Source organism: Globicephala melas, chromosome 1 (genome assembly GCF_963455315.2).
Source record: "Globicephala melas chromosome 1, mGloMel1.2, whole genome shotgun sequence".
NCBI lineage: Eukaryota > Metazoa > Chordata > Mammalia > Artiodactyla > Delphinidae > Globicephala > Globicephala melas.
In genome coordinates, this window is record NC_083314.1 from 134,943,900 (window position 1) to 134,965,127 (window position 21,228).

General features: G+C 47.3%; 1 protein-coding gene across 2 annotated transcripts in view; it reads left to right on the plus strand.

The window, feature by feature from the left end:
• The window catches only part of KANK4 (KN motif and ankyrin repeat domains 4), a 38,911-nt gene extending 19,740 nt beyond the window's left edge, over positions 1-19,171 (plus strand). For both annotated transcript variants that reach the window (XM_060304917.2, XM_060304919.2), the window contains exons 6-10: positions 231-318; positions 2,406-2,625; positions 9,337-9,479; positions 12,925-13,125; positions 18,595-19,171. In XM_060304917.2, coding sequence (XP_060160900.1) covers positions 231-318; positions 2,406-2,625; positions 9,337-9,479; positions 12,925-13,125; positions 18,595-18,699 — 757 coding nt within the window. In that variant the 3' untranslated portion in view covers positions 18,700-19,171. The remainder of the gene's footprint in view (positions 1-230; positions 319-2,405; positions 2,626-9,336; positions 9,480-12,924; positions 13,126-18,594) is intronic.
• The last annotated feature ends 2,057 nt before the right edge of the window (positions 19,172-21,228 follow it).

Consider the following 21,228-nt stretch of genomic DNA (forward strand, 5'->3'; position numbering starts at 1 on the left):
TTCAGAAGAGCTCAGAAGCCAAGCCTCCTTGTCAGGAGGCTGTGTTCACCCAGTATTTCTGAGGAATGCCCCTGACCCTGGGAAGTTGCCCAGTTTGGGTGTTTGAGTCGCTGAGAGGTAAAAGATGAGAGTGAAAGTCAAGGTAGGGGACTTTTTTTTTTATCCACATGGAGACTGATATAATATATATATATATATACACACACATACATATATTTTTTTTTCTTTAGATATAAACCCTCAGAGGAATTCCTTAATGCATGCCGGGCATTGAGCCAACATCTGCCAGAAACCGGGACGACCACTGACCAGCTCTTGGTACTCTGATTTTTCATCATCATATAAAGATTTCTATACTGTTTAAGTTTCACCTGGGTGACTTGGGTGCCGTGCCTGAGGCAGCGGTGTGGGTGTGCACGGGTCCCTGTCCGCTGGCTGTTCTCTCATTTGCCCAAACTCTGCTACCCAAGGTGATGGATTTTGCTGAGAAAGCGGAACCCATGCCTGTGCACAGGAACCAGGCCTGCGGCGCAGAGGCACTTACCAAGTGTTATTAGGCGTCCCAACCTGAATGTGTCATAGAACTTTTGTGGCTTAGGCTCAAAATTGCCTTGCAGTTTGAGAGAACCGTGAGTAGAGCGGAAAAGAGCGGGTGGAATGGGAACCGTGGTTCTATTCCCAGGACCGCTAGATAGCGGTGACATATTGGGTGAGTCAGTTCAACGCTCAGGGCCGTGTTTTCCTCATTAATAAAAGGAAGGTGGTGGACCGCATGTCTCCACTACCCTCAAGCCCTGGCATTTCATTCTGTAGTCTTTACTGTTTTTCTTGAAAGTGCATCTATGGGTCAAGAGACCAAAAGCAAGAAAATACACCTGTTTGTTCCTTAACACCATCATGGACCATGGAGATTTAAACATGTAAGGATTAGTTTCTGCTGGAATCAAGAGGTACTGGCACAGACACATTTTCCCAAGTCGTGAGAGCAACTGATAAGACCCAACGTGTAACAGCTTGTAAGCATTTTTAAAGCCCATTTTGTTCTCCTTTGCGGAAGAGCCTTAGGAGTAAAAACGATTGATTAGCCCATTTTCATGAGTATTTTATCTTCGCTGATTTGGCAAATAACTTGTTCCCAGATTGTTAAAGAACCAAGATGTGAGGTGGATGTTGATTAAAGCTCCTGCTTCTTATTCTTAAATGAATTACAGAGCTAAGTTGTTTCTTAGATCTTCATTTAAAATCTACCACTATGTTCCTTAATATTAGGAACTTTCTCCAGATTCTCCTGAAGACTCCATGGTAAAGGAGATATTCTGATATATAAGAAGTGTTTCAGCCACAAAAGTTTCCGCTGTTTCTGCCTAGAAGATCGATCGGAGGACATACAAACCTGACATCACACCCACTTTAGGATCAAAGCACAGGACACCCCCTCTCCACCTTAGAGACAAAGCTGGTTGTGCAAGGACCTCACTCTGTAGAGCATGGGAAGTTAGGGACCCAGCCGTTTTTTCACTGCCATTTTATAGACCAGACAGGAAAGATTCAGAAAGGTTATAGGACTTCCAAGGTCGCACAGCTGAGCCAGGACTTATGCCTGGCCCCTAGGGTGTAGTGACTCCTAATTCAGTGCCCTTTCCAGAATGAATATGGAATCATCTCTAATAGTCACAGCCTCATCGTTTCTCCTCCCCTTTAGAAAAATAATCTAGTCAGGTTCCATTTTAAACACTTAGGTCATGTCACATGCAGAGTTGGTATCATTTGCGTTCATGGTTATAAAGGAGCTGAATACTGCAGATGGTGCGGTCCTGCCATGGGTTGTTACACCATCTTCTCTGAAGGTCCTCGCAAAACTTAAAAGCCAAAAATAATTCAAGCACATCTGTTTGGGTTTTACTTCAAGCATAAATTGGGCATGTTTTTTGTCTTAGCTTTCAGTGTGCATTTTTCCCAGTAGTAAAATGTTGTGACTTTCCAGCTATGCCTGTTAAAAACATGCACATGCCCTGGTGGAGTCTGGGCTAGGGTCACATAGGCTGGTGTAGATGCGTGAAAGAGGGGGTCATGGTTATCCTGTGCATATGGGGGATGTGATCGAAACGTACAGTAGACTCAAACTGTCCCCGAGTAATGTGCTGTGTTACTGGCTACTGTGTTGCTCTCCCAATCCTCCTGTCTACCTCATATGTGGGACCGATCCCACGGGTTCAAAGTGTGCTGCTGCATGGGGACCCCACTAGCTCTGAGCCCTCTAGGAGTTAATCACACGGAGATTTGGAGGGAGCTGAAGGGATAGAAGTGGAAGCATCCTAAGCTGACCTTTCCTAGTGGAAATTAACACCCCAGCTGGAGCACCCAGGTAGGTAACCTCCTGGAACTGGAATCTGTTGATCTTTCAGAAGCAGAGCTTAAATACCATCAGTCAAGAGTGGTTCCGGGTCTCCAGCCGGAAGTCATCCAGCCCTGCTGTGGTGGCCACCTACCTCCGCGGGGTCCAGCCTCACTCCCCACACTTGCTAAAGCTGCTTGTCAACCTGGCTGATGGCAATGGCAACACAGCTCTTCACTACAGCGTATCCCACTCCAGCTTCTCCATCGTGAGGCTGCTGCTGGAAACAGGTCAGAAATGGCTGCATCTGTGCCGCCTGGGTCCCTCTGTGACAGGCACTTCTTGTTCCCACTTCTTTCCAGGAGGGGATTCTTCACTGTTCTGAGTTCGTCCTGTGTTCTAGGAGCTGGGCTAGACCATTTTTTCCTTTATTATGTCATTTATTCTTCACAACACTCTTGTGATGTAGGTATTATTGTTCTCATGTTACAGTTGAGGAAACTGAGGCTGAGAGAGTTATAAAACTTGCTCAGGTCACAATGCTGGTAAGTGGTAGAGTCACACTTCATGTTCAGTTTGTCCAGCTCCAGATCTATACCACGCTGCCTCTAGGAAAGGTCACATTTTCCATCTTCATAAGTACTTTGTAACAAGAGTCATGACTCCATTTGATCAGTTTGACTCAATTTGATTCATTCACCCTTCATCAGAGATTTGTGAACTACGTATGAGGTCCATACTGACTACCACCAGAGATGCAAAGGTGAGCTAGGCGTGAGTCCTCCTCCCCAGGAGCTTACAGCCTGACAGTCAGGATGGACGGCATGATGGCTCCCCAGAGAGAGGCGCAGAATGGGATTTCAGGGCTCAAAAGAAGTGAGATAATACCCTGTTTAGAGAGCAGGAAATGTGAACTGCAGCATGTAGATTCTGGCAGACAGAGAAAAGTCCCAGGCCATTGAAGAAGAAAATGTCAGGAAGAAAGAAGATTGTCCACTGGGTCAAATACTGTACTGTAGTGTCCCTGAAGGATGATGCCTGGGGTTGGTTGGCAGATTTGGGAAGGGGTCACTGATGACTTCGGAAACAATTGTTCAGGGGCCTGTTGGGAGGAAACCAGATTTCAGAAGTGAAAGGAGTGACGTTCATGGGCTAGGGAAGGCAGTGATGTAGCACGATAGCTGGAGGAAGCAGGAGAGGATGGGGAGAGTTATTTTTGAGTGAATGGGGATGGAGGAGACCTGAATATGTCTGTTGGCTGAGAAGAAGAATCCGAGAGAGAGAGAGACAGAGAGACAGAGAGAGACAGAGAGAGACAGAGAGAGAGAAAGGGGCAGACAGAGAGAGACAAAGAGAGAGAGAGAGAGATTAAAGATACAAAGGAGAGAAGATGCTTGATGGAGCAAGGTTTTCGAGGAGCTGGAAAAACCTGGAATCCACAGCAGAGGCAGACGAGGTCAGCATAGGCAAGCTGCTGGGATATTTATTCCTCCGAGATGGAAGCAAAAGGAAGGGAGAGTGGGTGAAGGTCCAGAGGGATTTGAGGAGGAGAGAAGGGAAGTGAGCATTAGGTTCTTAATTGTTGGAAGTCTGGAGGAAGGGAAGACTCTTCCCTGTGGTGGAGAATCATTGCAAATGGCCTTGCTCGTCTTAGGGGCTGGAAAGGGTGGTTAATAGTCAAACAAAGAACTCTACGTCTGCTGAGACCACCTCACAGGGCTTAGAGTGGACTTTCTGCAGAGCGTGTGACAGCACCAAGCAGCCTAGGAGTGCCTGTGTGGACAGGTGGGGGATGGGACCGACTGAAGGTGTGTGGGTCCCAGTCGAATGTCATCAGTGAGCTTAGGAGGGCTGTATGAGGGATATATAGGAGGGTACCTACAAGAGGTATAAAACCGCAAATGATCTACACGGATTAGGCCCTCTGCTAAGCACCTGGCCCCTGAGATGTCATTTAATCGTCATAACGATCCTGTTATTAGGACGATTATTCCTGTTTTATAGGTGATGAAAGTGACACTCTGAAAAGTCAACATACTTGCTCTAGATCATGCAACGACTAAGTGTGTTGCTGGGATTTGAAGTCGATACCGTGGCAACCAGGAGTTAGAGCGCATGCTAGAACAGTACACCCTTACTTAGGAAGCTGGAGGGGGAGTTTAAACAGGCATCAGGAAGTCTGAAGTTTGGATCCAACAGCTTCCCCCCAACTTGTATCTTGTCCTCCCCACCCCCCCCCCGCCCCCGCTTAAATCCCTCCCACGGCTTCCCCTTGCTCTTGGCCTTCAGGAATCCCAGATGGCCTGGGCCTGCCTGCCTTTGCTCTCTCCGCCACCACCATGCACCCTCCTTCCCTCCACTCCAGCCACATGTGGGTCTCAAACTCACCACGCTCATTCCCTCCTTAGGACGTTTGCATTTTCTTTCCATCTGGATCCTTTACCCTGAAACTATTCTCATAACTGGCTTCTTCTCATCATTCAAGTCACAGCTCAGACGGCACCGCAGAAGGCTTCTTGGTGATCCGTCTGAAGTGGCTGTCGCATCTCCCTCTAGCAGTACACCAAGTTCTTCTTCAGGTGACCTTTGCTTGTCACTTCTCTCTGAGTCTAACAGAACGCAGTTAACCCGAGGGAGGCTCTTGTCTGTCCCCTTCCTTTCAGTATCCCCAGCACCTAGACCAGTTCCTGGCTCATGGTGGGTGTCGAGTGAAAATATCTGTTAGATGAACGAGTGGACGGATGATTCCTGGGAGCTAGGTTAAATCCCAGTAAACTTTCATTCTCCAAAATTCCATTAAGCAGCCTTGAGGCTCCTTACCTGCATGGAAAGGTGATGTACATAATGACAGCCTGAAGTTCTTTCTGCATCATCAGACGAAGACGAAGTTACAATTCTAACATTCTTCAGGGATTCATGGATACCCTAAAAATGGTAGCTCTGTTGAGAAAGGCACATCATTAAAGGAGCATGCCTCTGGGTTGCATTTACTGTGTTCAATGTTAGGGCCTTTCATTATAGAAGGTGAATAACACCACCACCTACTGTTTGTTGAGTGCCTTCCCCAGCCCAGACACAGTGCAATACTGCCATATGCAGTCCTTGCGGGGATTGTGAAGCAGATATTTAATGCATTTTCCAAGTGAGACAACTGAGGCTCAGAGAGGTCAAGTTCTGTGGTCAAGGTCACAGAGCCAGTAGGTAACTAAGCCAGAATTCTAACCATGATCTGTCATCCTCCCAACCTGGGCATTTTTCTACTACCCGAAGCTAAGTTCCAGGGACACTGTGAGACCTTAGGTGCACCTATTATGTGCACAAAAACTCTAAAGATCCGTAATGTAGCACCTTCATCTCTAAGTAGCTCACAGGCTTGCAGCCTGTTAGAAGTCCTCTGGTTGGGCCAGGCCAGGCTGGAGAACAGACAGCCTTTGATTTGTTTGTTATAAATTTCTGCTGATGTTGTCTGAGGTCCAGTCAATACTCATCAACCCTAAAGTGGTTTGGAAGCTTTCCCCTTTAACATGCTGAAATAGCACAACAGCCGCAAGCATAAAGAATGAAGGGGGCTGGGGAGACGGTCTGAAAGCGCCATTCCTTTCCCTCACTGTAGTCGGGGTGTTGAGGAGGGCAGATCTGTCCCACTCCAAACTGGGCTCCCTTCCCAGCCATTTGTGAAGCATCTGGAAAGCACATTACAAACTGTAAAGGGCTGCACAGAAGTGACTCATCATTATTGAGAAGAGAGCCATGGGTGCACCTCCACCCCTTTAGTCCGTTGTGATCCGTCCTCTATTTCGCCAGGACGCCTCTGCAGAAGAAGAAGCTGGCCGAGTTGGAGGATGTTCAGTCAAGAGCCTTCTCCTCGCCTCCGGGGAGGTTGGTTTGCTCCCTGGAGCTGCTCAGAAACATCTGCTGTGAAAGCCAGGGGTCCTCAGCCCCTTTTCAGAGCCCCTGGGTAGGAGTTAGTTCTCACTCTACTGAGTTATAGGTCACGTTTCTGAAGAGAGTATAGAGAATCGTAACCTGAGGCTCATTTATGCATCTTAAAAGCAAACATAAAATAGTCACGGGGTAAAAATTTTAAAGTCATTAAGGTGGCAACGCAGATATTCCCGTCTTTATCAGAACAGAGTCGTGAGGCGATGCATGGAGTTATTATTCGGCTTTCATAGCCCAGCTTGTCATGACAGTGGTCAGAGAGGCTTCAGGCGAGGAAATTGCTGATACATGAGCCCAACTGTATCCATTGGCATTCTGGTTCACTATGACACATTTCTGAAAAATTGTTTGGGGTGGAGTGGAGGGAATGTCAAACAAATATTGTTGGGGTTTTTTTCCCTTGCACAGAACTTTTTTTTTACATCTTTATTGGAGTATAATTGGTTTACAATGGTGTGTTAGTTTCTGCTTTATAACAAAGTGAATCAGTTATACATATACATATGTTCCCATATCTCTTCCCTCTTGCGTCTCCCTCCCTCCCACCCTCCGTATCCCACCCCTCTAGGTGGTCACAAAGCACCGAGCTGATCTCCCTGTGCTATGCAGCTGCTTCTCACTAGCTATCTATTTTACGTTTGGTAGTGTATATATGTCCATGCCACTCTCTCACTTTGTCACAGCTTACCCTTCCACCTCCCCATATCCTCAAGTCCATTCTCTAGTAGGTCTGTGTCTTTATTCCTGTCTTACCCCTAGGTTCTTCATGACATTTTTCTTTTTTCTTAAATTCCATATATATATGTGTTAGCATACGGTATTTGTCTTTCTCTTTCTGACTTACTTCAGACTCTAGGTCCATCCACCTCATTACAAATAGCTCAATTTCGTTTCTTTTTATGGCTGAGTAATACTCCATTGTATATATGTGCCACATCTTCTTTATCCATTCATCTGATGATGGACACTTAGGTTGTTTCCATCTCCAGGCTATCGTAAATAGAGCTGCAATGAACATTTTGGTACATGACTCTTTTTGAATTTCGGTTTTCTCAGGGTATATGCCCAGTAGTGGGATTGCTGGGTCATATGGTAGTTCTATTTGTAGTTTTTTAAGGAACCTCCATACTGTTCTCCATAGTGGCTGTACCAATTCACATTCCCACCAACAGTGCAAGAGGGTTCCCTTTTCTCCACACCTTCTCCAGCATTTATTGTTTCTAGATTTTTTGATGATGGCCATTCTGACTGGTGTGAGATGATATCTCATTGTAGTTTTGATTTGCATTTCTCTAATGATTAATGATGTTGAGCATTCTTTCACGTGTTTGTTGGCAGTCTGTATATCTTCTTTGGAGAAATGTCTATTTAGGTCTTCTGCCCATTTTTTGGATTGGGTTGTTTGTTTTTTTGTTATTGAGCTGCATGAGCTGCTTGTAAATTTTGGAGATGAATCCTTTGTCAGTTGCTTCATTTGCAAATATTTTCTCCCATTCTGAGGGTTGTCTTTTGGTCTTGTTTATGGTTTCCTTTGCTGTGCAAAAGCTTTGCAGTTTCATTAGGTCCCATTTGTTTATTTTTGTTTTTATTTCCATTACTCTAGGAGGTGGGTCAGAAAGGATCTTGCTGTGATTTATATCATAGAGTGCTCTGCCTATGTTTTCCTCTAAGAGTTTGATAGTTTCTGGCCTTACATTTAGGTTTTTAATCTATTTTGAGCTTATTTTTGTGTATGGTGTTAGGGAGTGATCTAATCTCCTACTTTTACATGTATCTGTCCAGTTTTCCCAGCACCACTTATTGAAGAGGCTGTCCTTTCTCCACTGTACATTCCTGCCTCCTTTATCAAAGATAAGTCCTTGCACAGAACTTGTAAGTAGCCCTGACATTTTGTCGTAAACCAGATTTGTTACAATGAAGCTCTAAGTCTTCAAGAGCAAGTAGCAAGGATGTAAAGACAAAAATAACCTTCTGGACAATGATAGTAATAACAGCTAACACTTATTGAGTGTTTATTATGTGCTAGGCGCTGTTCTAAGTGCTTTTAATACATTAACTCATTAACTTTCACAGTAACCTTATAGGTCCTGTTATTATCCCCATTTTACAGAAGAAATGCTAAAAAAATCTCAGACTTGCCTTACTGAGATAGTTTTATTATTGTCCCAAAGAGACACGTAGATTTTTTGCATGAGCAACAGTACAGGGAAGATTTGGTTTTCCACACTGTACCGCCCTTATGAAGTGGGAGCCTTCAGACAACAGATAACAGGCTGAAGATCTCCTATGTCTCCTTTGGTGAGAAGGGATATGAATGCATATCCCCAGGGTTACAAAGCAGAAATTTCTTTTGAGTTCTCATTTAATACTTCATCTTAAAAATATGCCAGTTTTTCATTCTATTATGAAATGTATATTCTTAATTGCTTTAATATAAAAATTTGTGGAGTGTTTTATTTTCCACTCTGCTTTTCAAATGAAAATGGTTATTCCCGGAAGATTTCCCATGTTTATCCTGGGGTGTTTTTCATGTCCCCTGGTCCATTGCACAAGATATCACTAGCCTTTGAAAAGACCTACAACCATAGACAGCTGCTTAAGAGTTACACATAGACATAGAACCAGACCTGAAATACACACCTGTGGGTGACGTGAGGCCATGTGAGTGATGGGCTCTAGCGCCGGATAGACCTGAGTCCTGGTCTCACTTCTCCTTCACTTGGGCAGTTGATATAGCTTCACTGACTTTCAGGGTCCTCATCTGTAAAATAGGAATAATGTTTGTCCTCCACTTTAGGAAATAAAGTCAAGGTCATTGGCCCCCTTGGCCACCTCTGACTCTCCTGTGGACCTTTCTTGCTGGGTATCCTCAGAAAACTTGTAAAGAAAAGTGGCCCCTGTTAAAGGCTGTTAAAAAATGTAGAACATAGATTCCACCACTGGGAAAGGATTGCTCTATCCTGTGGCCCTTTAACCAGCTGGCAGCATCCTGTTGAACAGGCTAAAGCCTGGCTTCCAGCCTCTCGGGAGCTGTTCCAGCTTTGGTGTTTCTCTTGCAGGCGTCTGCAACGTGGACCATCAGAACAAAGCTGGCTACACCGCCGTGATGATCACTCCCCTGGCTTCTGCAGAGACCGATGAAGACATGGCTGTTGTCTGGAAACTCTTACGAGAAGGAGATGTGAACATCCAAGCTACTCAGGTAGGAGGTGTGAACATGATCTCCTCTTTAATGAACACGAGCACCTCCCAGTTTTATTCTGCCACTGGGGTGAGAAACTCCATGCAGATCCATGTAGAATTTTTAACCCGAGAAGTCTGGGCCCTCCAAATGGCATCTGTCCGAAGACTGGACATTCACTTTCCTCAGAGCCTCCTGAGACCCAGACAGGCTGGGACAGAGGTCATGAGCTGGTAATCTATGTCCCCGTCTGAAACTGGGCAAATTCCATCTGGGTCTGACTCCTCAAACCGAATGTTAGCACCTTGAGAAGGCGTTTGCTAGTTGTGCTCTAGAAAGCCCCTGCAGGAGATCCACCTCGATCATAAATTACAAAGCAGTCCAGAGGGTTGGGATGTCTCTGTTCAGCTTCTGGGCCCGTCCACTTGAGAACACAGAGTAGGGGTGTGGCCCTTAGCCAGTAGACAAAGCTCCATATGGAACAGTGGGCATTCCTCGAAAGGCCACTTGTCCATCTTTGACCAATAGAAGAACAAGCAGAGTGCATTCCACTCTCCATTTCCCCCCAGAGTGATCATCAGTGTAGCCTAACTCTCAAGAAGTGTAAAGGGGGCTTCCCTGGTGGCGCAGTGGTTGAGAGTCCGCCTGCCAATGCAGGGGACACGGGTTCGTGCCCCAGTCCGGGAGGATCCCACATGCCGTGGAGCGGCTGGACCCGTGAGCCATGGCCGCCGCTGAGCGGCATGTCCGGAGTCTGTGATCTGCAACGGGAGAGGCCACAACAGTGAGGCCCGCGTACGGCAAAAAAAAAAAAAAAGAAGTGTAAAGGGTCTGAGATTTTACTCTACCTTAAAGCTAACATGTGTCATGGATGCTGGCAGATGACCCAGGACTCTTGTGCAAGAGACAAAGGACAGTGTGTTACTGACAGCAGTAACAGTAGTCAGAGCATTGGTATTTATACCAGTTCCCCAAGTCCCAATTCCCACTTCGCACAGGGCGGTGTGAGGAGGGCCAAATCCCTGCACACAGAGTAGATTGTGTTACTGGGGAAGAACCCTGAGCTTAGGGAACCTGAATCTTTCATACTGGATAGTAAGCGTGTCTGCCCTCTGTTCTGGACGGGACACTGTCTCTAAGTTCCAACGCTGTTCATTGTACATTCATCCTTAAAAAGATAGTCTAGAACAAAAGGTCACATACTGCCTGACTCACTAAATATGCAGAAAGCCAAGAGACCCATAGAAAATAGAAAATTGTCTCCCAACCACCTGTTTAACTCTGCTCACCACCCCGACCCCAAAGTGATTGCAGACAGTAGCCTAACCTGATGGCAAAGTCTCTTTGCACATGTCACATACTAGCAATTCTATTGGTGGCAAGAAACAGACATTTGTAGCTTACTCTCTAGTTTTCAAAGTATCTTCACCCACCTACTCCATAGGACTCAGTAAAGCTGTTTTCATTTTAAATAATATGTTTTCCAGAAACATATCAAATCTTTTTTTTCTAAATTGGTCCTCTTGAAGGGGGAGTGCTCACTAATGATCAAAATCCATGCCCTTCTTATACAGGAGAAACCAATGCTCTAGGAGAGTAAGGGACCCATCCCAGGTCACCAAGGGAGGGATGGGAATTCGTAGTGCAGCTGCACCCTTCAGCACCCTCTGGGGCTTTACGTATGAGGGGAGCTGCAGGTACCAGGTTAAATAGGAGTGAGCTGGGAGGCCAGGAGTCTCCCGGGCTAAACTACTTATTTCTCTCTGTATCTCCAGGGTCAGCGCTGCACCGGGCCATAGCAGTGATCTGTAAATGGTGGTTGAAATAAATTGTATGGAGCCAGACCAGGAGGGAGGGGGCCCCAAGTCAGGCAGGAGGCAGACAGGAAGACATCTGCATATGTCATCTGGCTTTAATACCACTCAAAGAGAGGGGTCTGGAGGGAAACCTATGGTCTGGTTAGTGCAGTAAACAAGCATTACCTCAGGGCTGAGCATAAGCAAACCAAAGAGCAAACAAGCTTCTCTGGAAAGATCTGTCTGGGTTCCAGAGAAATGGGGAACCAGGACACCTAACGATGCATTCACACGTCCCAGGCGATGGTCAGACCTCATCTCTAATGCTCCTAAATGCAATAATAGCTGACGTGTACACAGCATCTGTGCCGCGCTCAGGCCTCACACCAGCCCCAGAAGGGAGGTAATGTCGTTAAGCATTCCTGCTTTACCAGATCAGGAAGAGTCACCGAGAGGTGAACTCGTCCAGATTCACATAAGTACAGAATGCGGCAAAGCCAGGATTTTTCTGATTGCAACCCCCTTTCTTTGCTCTAAGCCCCAGCCTTCCGGGCAGGGAAGCATAATCCATCAGTGACTGCAGATCGGAGCTTTAATCAGTGAACTCATCAGCCAACATATTTTACGTGTAAGACACTGTGTTCAGAGCCACAGGGGATCTGAGAGGAAAGAAACCAGTCCTTACCTCTTCTCACATCCCTACAAAGCCTGACAGTCAGAGAGACATGACTGAGCTGCCTGGAACCCAGGAGAGAACCACGAGGGCAAAATATATAATCAAGTCGCATAAGAGGACTATGTATATACAGGAAAATCCAGGAAAAATGATGATCAATTTGTAATCAGAAAAGTTACTGCCACACATTTTTATATTTATACCCTTTATCTCATTTGATTTTCACAAAAGCCCTGTGAGGTATACAGGATGGATCATAATTATATTAATTTTTAAGAAAGAAAGACCAAGGTTCAGGGACACGAAGGGACGTGGCCAGGGTCACGCAGTAGGAAACAGCAGAACCAGAGCTTGGTCTTACTTTCTGACTCTAATCCGTTGCCATGTGCATTGATGATTACAGGGTTGTGAAAGATTGTTGTCAATGGCTGTGGATTAGAAATGACCACAGGACCATGTAAACAGAGAGCTTCTTGAGAAAAGAGGCTTCTGGGTATCATTCAACTGAAAATACCAGAGGTGTTCAGAGCAGCCCAAGACTTCCTGTAGGAAGTTAGGCTGGGGCGGGGAGTCAGAAGCCATGGTCCTGAAGTATTCAACCCTTCAGTTATTCCATCATTCAACACTTATCAGCATGTACTTGGTGCTAGGCACTGGAGAGACAGAGATGAAAAAGACTTAGCTCCTGCCATCAAAGATGTCACAGTCTATGAGAAAGAGACAGGTTGACCGGTTGAAATGCCAAGTGGTAAATGCTGTGTTATGAACCCTGTGCCTGGGGTGTTAGTAGAGGGCTTTAGAGAGGATGCAGCATTTGACTCGTGTCTTGGAAGAGGAGTAGAAGTTTACCAGGCCAAGGACGACGTGTCCCTTACCACAGAGATTCAGGTCAACTGTCATTTTCCAGAGAAGTCTCTCCTGACTATACCCAGGCTGCGGAGGGGATCCTTCCCATCAGCCCCAGCCTCACCACGCCCCTGCTCTCTGTGTGCAGGGAGGCCAGACTGCGCTGATGCTGGGAGTCAGCCACGACCGGGAGGACATGGTCCAAGCGCTACTGAGCTGCCAGGCAGATGTCAACCTCCAGGACCATGATGGATCGTCAGCCCTTATGCTGGCCTGTCGCCATGGCAACGTCGACATGGTCCGGCTGCTCCTGGCACACCCGGCCTGTGACAGCAGCCTGACTGACAAGGTGAGACTTATAGGCAATTAACAAGTGGGTGTTCCACTTCCCTTCCTGAAAAGTACCTTGCCAGCCGGCAAAATTCAAGGGACCATATGGCACTAGGAACAGAATTGACTTCATAAGGCCGTTGTTGGATTTAAATGCGATGACCCATGTAAATGCTGGGAGACTTGGAGCTGAGAAACCCCAAACCCTAGCCTTTCACACCATGCTGAGGGATTGCGCTCAGGCCTGGTCTTGACCCTGAACCGCATCTGGTCATGGCAGCATGTGGGCTTTTGAGGCGGCAGCTTGAGTAGGGAGGCTATGCTGTCCATGGGGCTCCCAAAGGCGGGATGAAGGAACCAAGTACAAATTGTGTCCACTCTTGGACAGTGACCTACCTTACAGAGTGGCCCATTTCATCAAGCCACCCTGCTTGAAGTTGCATTGCCAGATACATGCTTCTTGTGAGGCGACGGCGTTGATGATGATGATGGTGATGATGGTGGTGGTCGTGGTGGTGACAGTGACGAGATAACAATAGTTATAAAAGCTAACCTGTATCACATGCTGGCTTGGTGCCAGGTACTGTACCAAGCAGTTACCACGGACTCTCTAGTTTAAATCCTGCAACAATCCTATTAGATTGACTCTGTTGCTCATGGGGGAACGGAGGCCCTGAGTGGTTAAGTAACATACCCAAGATCACACAGCTAGTGGAACCAGCTCCATCAAACTCCTAAGAACACTCACAGGAACTAACTCTTTCCATGCATTACCTCACGAATCCTCTCAGTAATCCAGGGAGGTAGATACTGCCGTCCCCGTTTTGTATTGATAAGGAAGCAGAGGCCTAGAGCGTTTATACAGCCGTCATAAGGTCACAAGCTGCTGATTCTTGAAGCAAGAATTCGAGCCCAGGTCTGACTTAATGCTGACACTGTAATTTAATGCTTCAAACAGACTTCTCTGTACTTTCTTAACATCCACATTTCAAAAGGAACAAAGGCCTGAGGGGGGAAAGAGGGGCCCCTCCCCGCCCAGGGACAGCCCCTCTTACCAAGCCACATCTGAAAACGCCCTGCCACTGTCCCATCACTGATTCAAGCTGCTGGGTCCCTTGTACCGCACCCAGGCAGCAGGCACCCAGGCCCAGTATCTTCAGGTCCCACGAACTCCAGCTCTGCCCAAAGCCATTTCTGTGATCATTAGAGAGCACAGACCCTCTTGAAATGCTTGTGGGAACAGTGGTGGGCTCCGGAAGTAAGAGCCTCCTTTTCCAAATGTGATACAGTCAGATAAAGGCTCTATGTTAATGCGCTCCCTGCAGGGTCACCCTGGGGCAGAAGGAGGTGGCCCCTTAATCTGGGACAGACCCAGGGCCCTCTTAGGAGTGAGCAGTGCAATTGGCCAGGGGAGGCCTGAGAGGACAGGCCTGTGGGATGGGGGCAGGAGCTTTGGAAGTCCCTGGTTAGAGGGGGTCATCAGGCAGTGAGACTGAGTCTCCCGCCACAGATTAGAGAGCTCAGTAGCTGCTTTCAGTAGGTGGAGGTAGGGCTCTGTTGAACTTTGGACAGATCAAGTGATTGTTAGAAGCATGGACTTTATTTTTTTTTTAATTTTTTATTTTATTTTATTTTTTAATCAGTTATACATATACGTATGTTCCCATATCTCTTCTCTCTTGCGTCTAGAAGCATGGACTTTAGAATGAAACACTCATGAGTTTGAAACAGCGTTCTGTGACTGTGTGCCTTTGGGCAGGTCACTTAACCATTCTGAGCCTCTGCATGCTCGTCTGTAAATGAGGATAGTAATAGACCAGACCTCAATATGGTACATTTGTAAAGCCCCTGTGTGACATCTAGGAGATACTCAGTTGATGGCAACTGTTATTGTTGGGAATAGGTGAACCACAACAGCAAATACGAGGCAGCCACCACGTGAATGAGTAGGGACCTGGGCATTTGCAGGCAGTGTCTGGAGGGAGTAGGGAGGATGAAGGTCTGGAGTTAGAGGAGCCATTCAGAGGAGGCTGGAGCCCAAAGGGAGAAGTACTCCCATCTGGGAGTGATTGCGCCCTCTAGGGGAGATTCAGCAGTGTCTGGAGACATCTTTATCTGTCATAAGTATGTGTGTGGGGCAGTCCTGGCATCTAGTGGGTAGAGGCCGGGGTAGCTGCTAAACATCCTACAAAGTACAGGAACAGTGAAGAATTACAGATTATCTGGCCCAACATGGCAGTAGTGCCTCCGCTGAGAAACCCTGGTATAGGTGAGTGCTGAAATCCAGGTGGGATGAAATGCTGTCCCAGTGAAGTGCTGGAGGTTGAGGACAGGCTGGTTGCAGTTTGGGGCAGCCTGAGAAGAAGGTACTAGGCAGCTAAACCGGAGATGGTAGCGGAAGCCTGTCTTAGGGGAAGGTGGAGAGCGTTAGGGGATGCCCAGTGAGCACAGGGGTGCCCAAGCGATACAGGTGGCAGGCCCACAGAAGTTTCTAGACCTTGCTCACGGCCCAATCACCTGCTGCCTGCTGGGGACAGGGTTGACTCAGGAGTCACACCCAAATTTCCCAAAGGTGACTTGGGTGAAAAGTTTCAGTGGGAGATGGGGACCGATGACTGGGTCTTGGCAAGCACCCAGCCCTGTGCCTCCAGCTTTGCATTGAAGGGTGGAGTCCAGCCCTTATCATGATCACCGTCTCGTTTCAGCGTTCACTTTCCTATGGAGACTTAGGTGCTCCCTTGGAAAACCGAAAGAGAAGTCATGTCCTGAAATTGGTTTCTCTCATCCTACCAACATGTAAAGGTTGCTATAAATACAGAACCCCCAGAGCAGCCCGCAAGGCACCTTCTCCACGTTTAGAAGGTGATTCGGGAAATTGGTCACCCAGCCTATTGGGACCCCCAGAGTGACGAGAACGAGGAGGTGGTGGTGAGACCTGATCCCTGGCCCCCAAGGCTTACCCTTTGAAGGACTTGTTTGGGCAGTGACTCCAAAGCATGCGTCAAAGCGAAAGCTTCTTGAAGGCATAGACTATGCCTTGCTCATCTTTGCCTGATGTGTGGTGGCTTCTTGGTGAGTTTTTGTCATATTGAGAGATAACCCCCTACCACACACACACACACACACACACACACACACACACACACACACCCTCACACACAAGGTGTGCTGGCTGCCTGACCCCTTCGGGCTCTCCGGGCCTGCAGTGCTGCCGAGCAGGGACTTGCCGTGCTTGGCTTCCACCGGAGCCGCGGGCCGAGGGCTTGTTCCCAGGGCTCGGGCAGAAGCATCTCGGGGGCACACCCTCCCTAGGTGGTCACTCTGGCCACACTTTCTGAAATGAATGGCGCCCCCCGCTTTCCACGTGTGTAGTTGAAGAGCCCACAGATGCAGGCTGTCATCTCCAGGTGGGCCCTGTTCAAGGGTGCAATGTCCCCTGGGACTGGCCCTGTGGCTCTTTCCCATAATAACGTTAATCACACTGTCTCCTTGTTTACGTGGAGCGTCAGGGTTGACAAAGTGCAGCAGGGGACAGGCCTAAATAAACCCAGGCCCCTCCGGTGGGGCTTTCGCAAGAATCTTCTGTGGAAAATCTTTGCTTTCTTCCAGACTTGGCCAATCTGGGAACATACTCATTAAGATTTAGGGGCTCAGGTTCTTCATCAACTTGAAATGAATACTCTGTTATCATCCAGCATTCCCTCTTTCAACAGTGCTTATTGAGGGTTGACCAGACTACAGGCACGGAGCCAGGGGCTAGGCCAGCAGAACAGGCCAGATCCAGTGTCTGACCTTGTGGACACTGAGATTTATCAAATAACCCCACAAATACCAACTTACAAAGACGGGTAAAAGGCGGGTACAAGGAATCATGGGGCCTTTTCAGGGCAAGAACTTCATCTGTTTTGTGAAGCCTGTCTGCTGAAATGCCACTTCCTTCCTCTCCCCACCCCCTGCCCTCCCCCCATATACACAGGGTGGTCATCCCGTCCCTTGAGCTCACTCTGTTCCTTTGCTGGCTTGTTTGGCCTTTGGCCGTACATTATAGTTATTTACATGTGTGTGGAGCCCCGATGGCAGCTGGACTCCATCCTGGAGCACAGAGAAGAGACTGAAGGGTTTTTAGCTGAGCGTGAACACTTCCCACCTGCTTCTTTGGAGTTTCCACATTTTAGAAAGTAATTTCCCCCATCGGCAGTAGAGTGGAGAACACTCTAGCGGGGTCTTGGGTGGCCCCATGTGTCAAACCCATTCATATTTATACAGCAAAATGTAAAAGTATTGATACTTAAATGAGCTAAGTAAGGACCAGAGATAACCTCACGTTTTGCCTCAAAATGAGTTGCCTAAAAAGTGGTTTTCAGAGCTGTTTAGATGTCAGAATTCTGGGTTCGGGATTGAGCCCTCGGAGCTCAGCGTCCACTGCATCATGGCGGTCCTTCCCCTCATCTCTGGGTAGAGAATGGTTGGTGCTTCCTGCTGAGAGCTGCTCTGTTTGCAGCTTCTTTAGACAGCGGAATGGGAAGCTTCTTGCACAGCAGCCATGGTGAGAAAAGCAGCGTGGTATCACGCATCGGGAAGTAAAAATGAGTGTGTCCTTCTGGGCTGCAAGCCCACTTCAAAGAATTTGTCCTTAGGAAATAGGAATGGGAGGATGCTTTCTGCACTAAGTTTATCATGGTGAAGACTTGGAAACAACCTAAATCTCCAATAAAAGGAAAATAGTTCAGTAAATAATGGAATATTATACAGCCAGTAAGAAAAACCTTTATGTCCTGATGACTATGTAAGAGCAGGGAAAGTCTTAGAGCATATCATGGTGAGTTAAAAATAAAAGTACATGCAGAATTGATACACATTATCATTCCTCTATTTAAAAACCAACAACAGGGCTTCCCTGGTGGCACAGTGGTTGAGAGTCCGCCTGCCAATGCAGGGGACACGGGTTCATGCCCCGGTCCGGGAAGATCCCGCATGCCGCGGAGCGGCTGGACCCGTGAGCCATGGCCGCTGAGCCTGTGCTTCTGGAGCCTGTGCTCCGCAACGGGAGAGGCCACAGCAGTGAGAGGCCTGCGTACCACAAAAAAACAACAAAAAACAAACAAACAAAAAAACCACATTTGCACAGGAGAAAAGACTGGAGGGAAACTTACCGAAATCCTAACTCTCATTTAGGTCTGTGTAATGGAATAATGGAAGAGTTGTTTTCATTCCTCTGTTTTCCAATTTTTTAAAAAATGTATTAAAAACCAAGCAACACTTCTTTATTTTCATTGGCACAGATTTCCCAGGAGTGAATGATGTTTCCGTGGAAGGGGGCCCATTTCTCTGATCCTCATGCCATTTGAGTTTCCTCCTCTCCTCTGTGAATGCTTGGAATAGACTTCTATGTCCCATGCGTACCCCTTTCTCCCAACTCACCCTTCCTTTCTGCGGTGGGAGGCAAATGGGATAAAAATTTGTTTTTCCTTTTCTTTCTCCCCTGTAGGCTGGCCGAACGGCTTTGTCCATCGTTCTGAAATCGCCCGCCCATGTGGAAATTGCAGGGCTGCTACGGGCCCACGCGAAGCAGGGCAGGTCCCTGGGACCGTAGGGGCTGCAGAAGAGCTGGCAGCAGGGAACAGAAGGGGCCTTCTCTGGACTCCTCCCTCGCCCTCGGAGAGGGCACGGGTCATAGCCAGGGGGCCGCCCCGCAAGAGAAGAAACTATGTCAAATACGCACATACATTCCTCTTGTATAATTCTGCTCGTTAGGATGCTTTGTAGTTTTTGCCTTAGGCCAAGCCCCAAAACTGCGGGCTGCAGAGGGGTGCAAGGTACAAAGTGCATTGGTGTTGGCTAAAAAATCCCGGCTATCTTCAGCCTCGAGTTCCTTGCGACTCTACCCTTTGTAGCACCGTGCAGAGACCAGGCAGGCAGGAGCACAGTAGCAAAGCAATACTTTTCACGTGGAATTTTAAAGTGCGCCATCTTTCTGTTTTATAATCAATTATATATGAATATATCCCATTGAATATGCATGTCTAGAGAGGAGGGGGTGGGGAAGGGGTGGGATTTAAGCAGCTTCCCTGGCAGTCATTCTCTGTAGGACCCTAGGAGAATCACCACGCAGGCAGGTGAAACTGGACAAACGCCTCTGGGGCCTTTGTTTAGTTGGCGTTGACAGAGAAATCTGAAACTCAGACGAGGTAGGAGGAAGCACATTGGCATCAATGCCAGATATACGGTCTTGACCATTTCCGAGTCACCAAGTGGCTCTGCTTTGCTCTAGGGAATTGGAATTAATCAGGAAGTTATCCAATCCAGTGAAGCACACCACATGTATGTAGGCAGAGTTCAGTTACGTCAGCTCTTCTGAATCTGTGAAAGAAACAAATGAATCAGAGTGAGCATACTTCTTGGGATGGGTTTTTATCATCCAGAAGCCACCACTGTTCCTTTGTAGCAGTACCCGTGGACTCACGGTAATCCTGGCTCCTTTCCCCTCCACCCTTACGAGCAGACTATGAGCCTTCATGTGGCTCTGAGGTTTCTGAGGCTCCTAGCAGCAGAGCTTGTCAGCCTGCAGCAGGAATGTGGAAGCTGGGCTGGGCAGGGCCCGCTCTGCACTGACATATCTGTCTACTGGAAAGTTAGTTCTTAAACTTCCACAATCCCAGGGGCCCACATGTGCATGGCTTTGTCTATGAATTTGTTCTTTCTTAAAAATCTCTTATGCAAAAAAAATCTCTCATGTATAAAAAGGAAAGACATCAAAGCTGGGTGAGCCTCACCCTGGTAACTCAAAAGCTCGAGTTCTCATTTGACTCAGATATCAATTTGCTTGGTGCCCCTTGGGTGAGTCATGGAACCTCTCTGGGCCCCCTTTCATCATCTCTAAAAATGAAGATCATCATACAACGTTTGTCCTGGGGGTGCTGGGCAAGGAACAGCTGATGCAAGTTTTGGAATCCAATTTGTAATCCATAAAGACTGTCTGCTGAAATGGCACAGCAAACTTCAGTACAACTTTGTGATGCATGAGAGAGGCTCTAAGTCCCAGAGCAGGACAGTGATGTGTGATGGTGTTGCTCAGAGAGAATGCAGCAAATAATGATCTAAAATGCTTTAAGTGGGTTTATTTTGACTTCATAGCACATTTTAAGAGCAGAACCCCACATTAATAAATGTTCTAGCCGGGTGCTTCTCAAACTTTGACGTGCATACAAGTCACCTGGAGAGCTTGTTGGAACGCAGTCAGTCTGCGAGGGAAGGGGCTGGAGAGTCTACATTTCTAACCAGTTCCCAGGGGATGCTGACGCTGCAGGGCCACGCCACACGTGCAGTAGCAAGACTCTGGCCCATCCTGATCATTTATATATTAAAATGCTGCCTCTCGATATTCTGTCTCAAAGTTTCTTTGCATTTCTCTGCTCTCAGATCTTGGGAATTTGCAATGTGGGTCTTATTTTCTATTGTGTTTCTGCGGAGAGCAGTAAGGGGGTCCGTGTCCTGTGTTGCCAATTTAGGGTCTGTTTCTGCATCTCATATTGGAGTGGCAACTTTTATTTGGCCGTATTTCTTATAATTATCTCATTCGAATCCAGCTATAAAAAAATTGCTTATTGACCAGAGAAGGCAAACTGGTTTTCCTAGAGTTTGAAGCCACTGAGTCATTATCAGAAAGACTTTTCCCCCCTTTCTGAGATTTTAAATATTTCTTTTCATGTTGAGTTTGGAACGTGAATACATGAGCTCATCACTTAACCATTCCATTCCATTGGAATGTCTGAGCCCAGAGCATGGTGAGATGAACAAGCACAGCCTGCCTCCCTGTCATTGTCGCTGCTCTAGAATTCATTCCACAAAAATCTGCTGAAACCGGCCCTGTGCCTGACACTGTTCCCAGCGCTGGCTTTTGGAAAGCAGCTGTGGTCCCCTCTAGAAAACCAGTGTCTAAGGTTACCATGATCCCAATCCCAGGCTTTCCAGGACTTGAAGCCAAGGTTCCACTGATTAATACATTTATCAAGTGTCTGACAGCACAGCCTCCAAGCAACATAAGTCAGGCTCACTGGAGACAGGAATTAAGCTCAGGCCTGGGGAGAGACCCACAGGTATTTTAGCTTCCCTCACTGCCTGC